The sequence below is a fragment of the Akebia trifoliata genome, chromosome 10 (assembly GCF_017979445.1).
Source record: "Akebia trifoliata isolate Shusen 1 chromosome 10, ASM1797944v1, whole genome shotgun sequence".
NCBI classification, from domain to species: Eukaryota; Viridiplantae; Streptophyta; class Magnoliopsida; order Ranunculales; family Lardizabalaceae; genus Akebia; species Akebia trifoliata.
In genome coordinates, this window is record NC_141384.1 from 26,628,703 (window position 1) to 26,640,312 (window position 11,610).

General features: G+C 35.5%; 1 protein-coding gene across 2 annotated transcripts; it reads left to right on the forward strand.

Annotated features, from left to right (window-relative positions):
- The first annotated feature begins 328 nt into the window (after positions 1-328).
- Positions 329-10,378, forward strand: LOC147393493 (alpha/beta-Hydrolases superfamily protein). Of its 2 annotated transcripts, XM_086455460.1 has the most exons (9): positions 329-666; positions 1,158-1,351; positions 2,103-2,228; positions 3,262-3,360; positions 5,748-5,890; positions 6,320-6,428; positions 7,304-7,411; positions 9,556-9,696; positions 9,787-10,378. In XM_086455460.1, exons 3-9 carry the CDS (start codon positions 2,175-2,177, stop codon positions 10,279-10,281), a joined length of 1,149 nt encoding a protein of 382 aa, XP_086311586.1. In that variant the 5' UTR covers positions 329-666; positions 1,158-1,351; positions 2,103-2,174; the 3' UTR covers positions 10,282-10,378. The 2 variants fall into 2 exon arrangements, with proteins under 2 accessions (XP_086311586.1, XP_086311585.1); XM_086455459.1 differs by lacking the exon at positions 1,158-1,351.
- Positions 10,379-11,610: the final 1,232 nt, after the last annotated feature.

Sequence of the window (11,610 nt, forward strand, 5' to 3'; positions counted from 1 at the left end):
TTTGTCACTTCTATACTCAACAAACTCATTGATAAATTACTAGTGAGATTGTAAGTTATTTTAAAGTAACTTTTGTAATCAATGAACTAGTTAATAAATTACCAGCGAGATCGTTGATTGTAAAAATGATGAATTCATTGAAAAAATATGTTTTGAGAATTAAAATAAACAGTGAATTAGACTCAAAACTTCGTCATATTCAGCTCACGAAATGGAGATTCGCCCTATGATTTTAATGAAGAATTAGCTTCACAAATGTTGGGGTGCTCTTAGTAGAAGTTGGCGTGGCAATAGAATCTCTCTTCCATTATTAGTTAGAGAAAGAAATGCTCATTCGTCTAGAGTGCGCCTTAGTCGTGTCGATCTAACAATCCTCCGCGCTCAGAATATTCGATAGTTCTTCTTCCTTGACAAGCTGTTGAAGAGCGATCATCTCGACTGGATTCCTGTGTACGGACAAGTGTGCCTCGTGTCTTCTCCTCAATTCTCAAATCAAATTAAGAAAAAAAAAATACCAAAAATTGCAGATAGATCAGACGTCAGAGTCGAATAAATCACAATTTTAATGGACGAATTGGGGCAGAAACAGCAGCAATGAAAGGTGTCTTTTCGGCGCCCGGTGATTACATCCACTTCAAGTCTCAGGTCCCCCTCCACAAGATCTCTGTACGTCTCTCTTTCCACCAATCTCAAGTTTTTCGTTTTAATTATTGATTCTGGGTTTTGTTCCTTATTTTCACCTTCAAATAGGGTATCTCTCTGTTTTCTGATTCGTCTATTAAACTGTGAATGGGTCTTCGATTTGGTGACTTTTGATCATTTATGTATTTGGGTTTCCAATTCCTTTTTCTCTAATTTCCATTAATTATGAAATGTTTAATTTCATGATATTTGAGACCATATTTTGAATTTTGAGCTTCTTAATGTAATTGGGTAACCTTTTTAGTTTAAGATCACTTTCCTTTTTTGTGTTAATATGTTGTTGAACATATTGTTATTGGATCCTTGATCTGGTGTTTTTAATTGAGTTTCACTTGCTTCATAGTTCATACTATTAAGTCCATGGGTTTTGAGGTGTGTATGTTTATTGCAAGTTTTTTTTAGTCATATTTGAATATTGACCTTCATCTAGTAACTAATTGCTCCATTCTTGTCAGCTCCTTTGGGACTTCGTTAGCTATTTGTTGAAATACTATTGTTACAAGATGATATGTACCCGACCAATTAGCCAAAAGCACCTAGGTCTTCGTGGTGCGAAAGTTAAGCCCTTATTGTCTCTCTGGAGTTGTTTCACCAACATACTCTGTGGCCTACTTTCGTGGTGGCTTACTATGTGGCGATTTTCACTCTGGTACCCTTCTTTTGCCCGCTAGGTAGTCCTTTTATTAGGTATCGTTAACCCTATCTGTATGTTGTCCCTTTCACCGACGCTCTTGATATCCACTCTATAGCGGCGTTCACTCTGGTAACGTTCATTTTGGAGGTTTGAACCTTAGATGTGATGCTGGTTTTGATACCAAATGATATGAATCCAACCAATACACCAAAGGTGCTTAGGTGCTAATGGTTTGGAAAGTTATGCCCTTATCTATTTGGGTTCCACGTTTTTTTTTCTTTTGAAGTCCATGAATTTTGACATGGGTATGTTTGAATGTACTCCTTTAAACCATATTTGAACGTGTTTAGTCTACCTCTACATTTTCATCTTCATTTGAATTTGAAATTTGTCAATTAATAATTTATCTTTGTCAAAAATAATGATGTTTGGTCCTTGATTCAAAGCCCATGAGCCATCTTTTGATTTTTTAGTTTGTAAATTATGAGTTTCATTTTGTAATTTTATAACTTGGTGTTTCTGCCTCATCTTAATTTATAAGCTAATATTTTTGTTGAGAAATACTGTTGGGAAATCTTATAATTGGACAACTCTTGGTAACACATGATTTTTGTACCTTATTTTAATTTGAGCTTCATTTTATAAGTTAGCAATTTTTTATTCATTTTTAATATTTGTTGCCAAATCATTCAGAAAGGACACTCCTGCTAGGACCATTCTGATGCCTAGGAATGTCTCTCATCCACTTAATTCAAATTTCTTGTAGATTGGATCAAAACAGTGGCGATATTATGACTTTGGTCCAAAGGTGGTGCCTCCGCTTATCTGTCTCCCCGCGATGACTGGAACAGCTGACGTATACTACAAACAGATCATGGCATTGTCCATGAAGGTACAAAGTTTGAGATCTTGATCTTTTTATTATTGTTGCTACTTGAAAAGGTGTTTAAGTTGTGTGATCTTTTGTAATTGAGGAACTCTTGGGGCTTAATTCTTGGGTGCTCAATTGTTGGAAGTTTGTAAAAAATTGACTCCAATTAAAATATCAAATGTTGTTTTAAAATGCACAGAAGTATTCCCCCAAGGAAGCTTTTTGTTTTTGGTAGGTGGTTAGATGTCTTAGAAAAATTGAACTTGAATCTAGTAATGTACTCAGTGAGTGGTGGTTTTTATTTTTATTTTTTTACATGGGCTTATTACACTCCAATTGGCTGTAATACCTGAATGGATCATCGATCTTGATGTTTATTGTGCTTATCTCATGAGATGGATTTCATTCTTGTTGGCTTTGCTGTTGGGCAAGTTTCGAGGCAAGCCTAAGGGAGACAAGTTGGTATTCTAGCAATACTCTTGTTACTTGTGGCTGCCGTTTTTTGGCCAATATATATATAAACACAACGGTGGACCCCATTCTCTTTATCCCCCCCACATAAAGAAGGGTTTGGATTTAACTCCCTACAAATCTCAAGGACAACGTTTGACTTTATTGTCATTCGTCTCCTCATCCTTTCCAATAATACCCTTCAACCTTTATTGCATCTCCTCTGCTACTCCTTTCCAAAAATATCCCCTACAACTTTATATATTACCTTCATCTTCCCCCTTTTTCAATGATACCCCTCCAACTTATTGTTTTTCCCCCTTTTACCCCCTTAACCCTAAACGGCATGGGAAAACTCTAGTGTATATATATCTTAGGTAGGGAGAGAGGTAGCTACTGACTTAGTTTTCTATAACACATGACAAGGAAATTCCAGGTATAAAATTATAAAGCTTGGAGTTAGAATATTTACCATGATTGTACATAGAACAAGGTCTATGCTTTTAGTTGATAGCAGTTATTCGTAGACTTGTTATTGCATGTACCCTTTTTATGGTATGGTTTTATTGTAGCTCATACCTTGATATGTGAAATTGGTTTTCAGGGTTACCGAGTGATTTCTGTTGACATTCCACGTGTTTGGAATCATCATGAGTGGATTCAAGCATTTGAAAAGTTTTTGGATGCTATTGATGTTCACCATGTAAGCAATCAAACTGCTTGTTGTTATTCATTTTGAAATTTGTTTTTGTTCTATGGAAGTTCCAGTTTTTCATAATGTTGTTGACCTATTTGTTGATTTGTACACTAATTCTTCTCGTCCAAAATCATGATAAAAGAAGTATAATGGGATTGGTCTTATGAACACAAGTACACAACCATGATGTTCAAGGAATGATTCTGTAGAATTGAAGGATTTCTCTTTCACAAGGAGGATTTAAGCAATGAAATTGAATCCAATAGCTGTATTTTATTTTCTTGATAAGGTGAGTATGGTGTGTATTAATAGTAAGAGCATGGTTTAAATATTCATTTCGTTTCGTAATGTTTCATACAAAATGTTTTGGGATTTACCTTGTCGAGATGAAACCACAATGAAATCGAAACATTTCAAGTTTTGATCCTTTTCTTTCAAATTTTTTCCGATATGCAGATCTTCAAGAGAGATCTAAGGGAGAAAGATTTGTGAGAGAGATCTGATAGAGGGATCTTTGAGAGGAAAGAGATTGCGAGAGAGAAATAAATCTAGGGAGAGAGATTTGCAAGAGAAAGAGATCTGCATGAGGAGATTTCTTTGTGTGTGAGAGAGAGAGAGAGGTACTTGTGTGGTGCTGGCGTGCTGTATCGTCTTTTGTCTCTCGAAACCATTATAGGTTTTGAATGAAATTCCCTTGACTTTGGTCTTCTTAAGAAGAATGGATCATTTAGACTAGTCCCCCATTTTTGTTGTTGTAAATATTGGATACACCATCGTGTTTTTAAACTGGTGACATGCATCTTTGACCATGGTCTCTTGAGAAATACTTTAAAAAAAAAATGTTATGAGTGATTCGAATGTTTCAGGAATGTTTAGGTATTGTTTCGGTTTTTGAAAAAATCGAAACATTGGAACGAAACGAATTTTTAAACCATGAGTAAGAGAACCCCAAAAACAAAAATATATACGTATGAAAACACTAATGAGAGTTTGCTAAGAAGAAGCAAGCAAAAAAGTGACACAAATCACTCTCTCTAGAATTCTCTCCCTGAACAAAAAACCTCTCAAACTGAAGGAAAGTACTTGTAAGTCTCTGGAATTCTTTTTGAAATAGATCCAAAGAAACAAATTTGAATTGATTTTCTATATTACTTGATCTCAACTTCTGTACTTCTCATAATAGACCTGTTGTTTCTTTCTTTCCATACTTGTTTTGGTACTCGAAAGTTGTTAATAGTTTATCCTTGAATTAGATCAGCCAATCTCTTTGGTGTAATGTACCTGATATCAAAGGTTTCAAAGAAATAAGACCAAACTTAGGAGGAGAAAGCACAGTAAAGGAGTAGGTGATCGACTATCTCCTCCCTTTGTCTGTGTAGAAAAATGTTGGGCATTATCTTGGGCCTACTCATGAGATGTTCAATCATTAAATTTTTTTCAAGGCTCACCTGCTAAAAGGAATGTTGCTTCTTTTGAAGGTATCGGATTCCACTACGAAAATTGTGTTAGAAAAGAATTGTTTGCTTCCATCATAGCAAAAATGAAGGAGACCGAGGAAAATTTTCCTTTCTGCTTCTCATTTCCCTGTATGGCTACCCTCCACATTTATTAATGTAGTAACCCTCTTAAGTATGCAATTAGCGCAGTCAAGATATCCATCTTCCTTTCATGCAAGTACCTCCTAAAATGTGGGATCCTAACAACTCGATCCCCAACTCTCTCAAAACAATTAGAAACAACAATCCAAGTTTGACCTTCTATGGGACAAAAAGGTACCGCAAGGGTATTGAAGGGCCTTGTGATGCCTTTCCAAATACAATCATCAAAAGAGAAATACACCATTTTGATTGTGAGTGGGTGATTATTCAGTCATCAGGTTAATAAAGAATGGCTTTGAACCAGATCGTGATACCAATCTGTTAATCAACCAACTACTCCAAAAGACCAATCTGTTGGAGAGGGGGAGAACTATGAATATAAGAGGGTCACGGGGCTTAATTGGGCTATGACACACCCGAGTGGAGGGAAATATACACTCAACAATCCCGCTCACCCATAAGGGTGGAAAGAATCGAACCCGTGACATATACGAACCTAGCGCTCTGATACCATGTTAACCAACCAACTACTCCAAAAGACCATCTGTTGGAGAGGGGGAGAACTATGAATATAGAAGGTCATGGGGCTTAACTGGGGTATGACACACCCAAGAGTGGGGGAAAATATACGCTCAACGACATCTATATTTCTAACATGGCACTTCCTTTAGTCTTGCTAAGTTTTGTTTTGTCCCACAAAGGTTTCATTGTAGGCGATCCATTTGCACCTATTTTGGCCTCACTCACTGACAGCTTATATGGTTTTTGAGAGACTGACCAATCTTTATTTAATAGGTACATCTTTATGGGACATCTCTTGGAGGCTTCTTGGCACAACTTTTTTCACAGCATCGTCCGAGGCGTGTTAGATCGTTGATACTTTCAAATTCTTTTTTGGATACACGAAGTTTCTCAGATGCAATGCCGTGGTCTCCCATGTATGTTTTCTAATATTTTACTCTCATGCATATAACTTGGAGCTGAAAAAATTTCTTGTACCACATTATTTTATAATTTTTGACTATATTTTTTAGCACTCAAATTCTTAATCTAACTTGAGATATAAACTATTACTATAGCTATAGGAACTATTAAAGTTATCTAATTGAGGATAGAAGCAGAGACTAGAAATAAATAGAAACTAAAGTTCAAGAAAGAAAAAAAGAAAAAAAGAAATGATGAATGAGAATGGATATGAATCTTACAAGTTACAAAAATGAATGTGTTGCTTTGGTTAGGGTTTTGGAGAAATTACTAAATGTATTCGGTTCAAACCGCATACCCACGGGTACCCGGCTTGCTTTTTCTTGGATTTACGTTATATCTTAACGCTTAGTTCTTTTGTGCCTTTTTGCCTTTTGTTGCAGCGTTAGCTGGACTCCTTCCTTTTTGCTCAAGCGGTACGTCTTAATAGGAATTCGTGATGGTCCACATGAACCATTTATTGCTGACTCTGTTGATTTTGTTGTTTCCCAGGTAAAAGTCTAGTATTAGCTACAACTATATGCTATCAAAAGACGTGTGTGTATTTAGAAGTTCCATTTCACTACCTGAATCAATCTACTATGAAGCATTTTACACTTCTCAGTTTTATGTACAATGTAAAAACACTCTGTTATTAGATTTCCTTTTTATAAAATTTTATGGATTTCCTATCTGCTTAGACAATTAATATTCTTTTTCAGAAAACTAAATTATAATACTAATAAAATAGAGAGCTGCTATTGGCACCCCAAGTTTTACTTATTACACCCCAATTTATTAAATTATTTATGACACCCAAATTAAGATTAAAACAAACTCTTCAAACATGACAAAGGTTTGGCTCAAATTATAATCTCAACATTATAACACTCTGTTCAAACAGTTTCAGTAGTTGTTTACAATTATGATAGGCTCATATAAAATCCTATACTCAAAAAATAGAAATATTGCAACAAAAAAAAAAAAAAAAGAGAAAAAAAAAATCAAGAGAGCTTCTATTGGCACTCCAACTTTTACTTATTCTCAAATATTCAATTATCTTCTTTATTTTTTATTGGGGTGTAATAAGTAAAAGTTGGGGTGCCAATAGCATCTCTCATAATTCATCCATCTTTACACTTTAGAATTCAATTCATACCTGTGCATCTTTGATTTGCAACATTAATGTCTTGCACTTCCATATATTTATTTTTCTGGTATAAGTAGAGTGGATGTGAACCTCAGGCATAGGGTTTTTCTTGTGCTCTATTTGCAGGAAAACAAAGTTGTAATGTTTTGTTCACTGTGACGTTAGATGCGAAATCCATTTATGCCCGAGATAAACATTCTTTAATCTTTATGTGCCATAATCTTTGAATTCCATACAGGTTGAGACACTATCAAGGGAGGACTTGGCGTCAAGGTTAACTTTGACATTCGATGCTGCTTCAGTTGGATCTCTCTTGCTTTCAGATTCATGCATCACTATAATAGATGTACGTAGCCTGAGCCTCGTGGTGATATGTGAATGACAATTTTATATGTGCACGTCCCTGTCTGAAATCACTGCTCACTTTTCACATTTGTGAATGAGTCCGACTAGCCTTACTAAGTTAGGAAGGATTCCACCCTTACTAAGGGTCTTTGGGCTCACCTTGTGGCATCCAAAAACATGATCTGATGCTTCAGGGCTGTAGAGGACAAAATTCTATGAACTTTGAAAAAAATCCAAACAAAACTTTTTTGAACTGTTGAATTTTAAATTGAGGAGTTAGGTGGAAGTTCGGTAGCCACTTTCAAAACCTTGGATTAAGCCTAAAAGAAATTGTTTTCTTCTTTCTTTTTTTGGATACGAGTATTTCGATGAAATTTAGAGGGCTGTGGTGTTGATTGCTAATGCTGTAATCCATTTGAGCAAAACGACCTTAAGTAAGGCTTACAATCTTATCATGCTAGTAAGGAAAGTGTTTTTCATTGTGAATATGCTCCACTAAAACAATGGGAAACCTTCAAAGTTCCCCATTGCAACACCAACAAGTGATGATGAGATAATATTTTAAGTGCTGAATTATCCAAGTAAATAATGCCTTTATACTTATCTAAGACATACAGATTACCGCTAGGCTTCTTGGAGAACAACTTAAGCAAAAACGTAGTTCTCCCAACTCTTTAAGTGAAGCAAAAAATAATAATCATCCTCTCACTTAATTTTTCCCATGTTTTCATTGTGTCTGCTTCCTCAAATTAAAAACCCTTTGTGGTCCATTCAGTGTGCCTTGCATCATTGTCTGGATTAGAGATGGTTAGAGTAGCTGGATAATTTTCAGAATGATTCACTGGTGAACATGGTTTCAAATCTTGTCCGAGACCAAGATGACTCAGGACGATACAGATATTCAACATGTATCATCTTGCATGTTGTCTCGTTTGACGACCGAGATGACTCGGATGATATTTTGAAAATCTTGGCTGAGTCAGTAAAAGTCGGCCGAGTCAACTGGGATTATGTATTTTTTGATAAAAATATTTATTATCTAAATAAAATATGATTTTGTGACTAAGCATCTTCTAATCTACCTTATTTTATGAAAAAAATATTATTATTTTCATATCTATATAATAAAATACAATGGTAGAGCCCCACTTGTGTGGGATAAATGGCCCATCATCTACTGTGAACTCACCTTACTTATTTCCTCCCCCCTCAACTTTATTGTCTTTTATCTCATTCTCCCCCCACACTTTTCCCTTTTCAAATATTGCCCCTCTAACTTTACTATCTTTCCTCTTTTACCCTTTCATCCTCAAAGATTTTTTAACGATACCTCGTCCATTTTATTGTTTTTCCTCTTTTACCCCCTTAACCCCTAAAGAGGATGCCTGTGTTGTAGGCACAGGCGAACTCTAGTATATATATATCTATATATATATATATATATGAACAAATAATCATAAATCAAGTTAAATGGTTTCTCTGGTTTGAAACAAGTTGACCCCGTCCGAGACTACTCAATCTCGTTCATGAACGAAACAAAACGTCTAAAAGAGATTTGAAACCATGCTGGTGAAATTTCACCAAGGTTTTGGATAGTCCTAAGAGCATTAGGAGCTTCTTCCCATTAGAAGCGACCCTTAGGGATTTATCCCATAAATAACCTGGTGTGGGTGTTTTTGTGTGGGGAAGGGGAAGGGGGGTCCTAAGGGTATTTTCGTAATTTCCTTAGTATTATGTAAAACCCTTTTATGTTTTCCCCTAGGGTACATATTTCTATTTTTTGGTGGAAGGGGATAATTTGTAACTGCGAGTTTTCTTTTCATAGTGTATTTGTGTGATCTATGGACGTACCTCAATCTTGAGGGGAACCACTTAAAATCTTTGCGTTTCTGTGTGTGATTGCATCTTGTTTCTTTATTTTTCATTCTTACACGTGCCCCAAGGATTAGTCAGGTGCTCTAAGTGGCCCGTTTGGATTATTACAAGTATTTGTTTCTTTTGATTTAGAATCACATTTTCAAAGGTATTTATTTTCTTTGGGAGTTAACTAAAATTGAAAAAAAGGGAAATAGAAACATATACTAAAGAGAATATTCCTATTGGTTGTTTGGATTGCGGATTCATTCCCCTTGCTACCAATTGTAGACAAATGATTATTGTGCTGTTCCTCAACGACTGAAAGATCAACTAAGCGAAAGGTATCCCGGGGCACGACAAGCATACCTGAAGACAGGTGGTGATTTTCCATTTCTTTCACGCCCAGATGAAGTTAACCTTCATCTCCAGGTACTATATAAACTTGCTACCACCACTTATATCGTTTGTTCATATTTGATACTCTCGTGTTTCTGAAACCCCAAATGAAATGTGGCACAGCTGCATTTGAGACGAGTTGGAGTTGAACCAAGGCCAGACTTGGTTCCGGGTATCTCAAAGGATGGTAGCAGTGGTGGTAGTCCTAGTGAAAAAAATGATGGAAGAGACGATGATCGTGATGACCCATCGAAGGATGACTATGGAAGAGATGGTAGTGCCGGGAGTCCTAGTGGAAAAAATGATGAAAGAGAAAATGTTGATGACCCTTCGAAAGATGACGGAGGAGGCTCTGCAAGCTCTAGCACCGATGATCATTTACCGGCTTCGGATAATCCTGATTCTGATCATTTGGGTAACTTGTTTCTCAACAGTGCAAAAAATTTCTTAATGAGTTCTGGGCATTCCATGCCTGTAGTTGTGGAGCAACAAAATGTTGTAGCCATAGACATAGTTCAACTTACACACGCATTTTCAATTCTCTATATGCTGCATTTCTTTGTGGGGGTACTCTGCACTACTGGGAAGCATTGTTGGAAACTTGGACAATTCGTTTGATATGAACTGGTGCACTTTTCATTGTTTGTGTTTGTTTATAAACCAATCAAACAATTGTACTTTTTTTTAATTATAAAAAAAAATATTGTTATTAAAAGTAATATCTGTTGGACTGGTATGTTTGGCTGCATGGATGATACAAAAAGTCTTGTCTTTGGGGAGGATGGGATGAGTTTTATAGGAGAAGGTACAATCCATCAAATTTTATTTGGGCTTGGGAGGGGCAATGTGGCATAAAGAAACCACATATGAAGCCCTGCATTGTATGTTGTTATAAAGTATGCCCTTTCCCTATTTGTTTCTTTTCTGATTCTTCTCATGGTGATGGTTGAAGTTTGTTGATTTAAAACCACTTCTGATTTGTAAAGAAACAAAGCATTTAGAAATATTCAACCTATCTTCAATCAATCATTGTCAATTGTCGTAAAAAATGACTAGAATACCTCTTAATTTTCAATCTAAAATTTCATTATTTATTCTTCTCAAAAAATATACGGAAGGATTAAATGTTTAAACAGATTGAATCTTAAGGTTGAAGATGATTGGTTTTGAAAATAAAAAATTTATATGAAGATGACTGATTTTGAAGAAAAAAATAAAAAAATTGATAGGTGTCTTTAATATTAGTTGTAGGCTAGAACGGGGGCACGGGCATACGTGACTTCACATTTCTGAAAGACTTAATTACCCTTAAAAACTAAAATGTTTAAAGATTTTTCAGGCATATCTATCTGTTGCATTTTTATTACAATAACTCTTTTAATTTATTAAGTTTGTTATTCAACAAACCTTGGAGTAGGACCCACATCTTTTAATAAGATTAAATACATGTAATACATTCAGTTCTTTAGATTAATACCTGTTATATCGTCTCTCCTCAAACCATCTATTCTCAACGAACACATTGAGGAGGATATAATGGATATTTGATTAAAGACTTGAGGGTATTATAAGTATTCAATCATTTACAATGATGTGGTCCCAATCTAAGGTTTATTCGATAAAAAAAATTACTTTTCTTACTTTGGATAACGATTTTGTCCTATGAAGATATGTGCCACCTCGAGATAATACAAATTCGTGAGAAACATGTGCTTCAAGATCAAAACAGGGGCAATCAGGCAATTTAGTTGGGTAGGTCTTTGCGAGTTACCAAAAATTCATATATGATAAATAATAAAATGGGCACCCTGTTCAAAAGTTATGTCATATCTAAATTAACATCTTGCACAACATCGATAGAGCTCGGCCTAACCTCACTAAGGTAAGCTAAACAAATATATATCACCTAGGGAATATTCATTTTCCCAGGCACATCTATAAACCCAA

Coding starts and splice junctions, on each gene's coding strand:
- LOC147393493 (XM_086455459.1), top strand. CDS start 595: ATGAAAGGTGTCTTTTCGGCGCCCGGTGATTACATCCACTTCAAGTCT. Junction 5,891..6,319: donor GCAATGCCGTGGTCTCCCAT/GTATGTTTTCTA, acceptor CTTTTGTTGCAG/CGTTAGCTGGACTCCTTCCT. Junction 6,429..7,303: donor TTGATTTTGTTGTTTCCCAG/GTAAAAGTCTAG, acceptor AATTCCATACAG/GTTGAGACACTATCAAGGGA.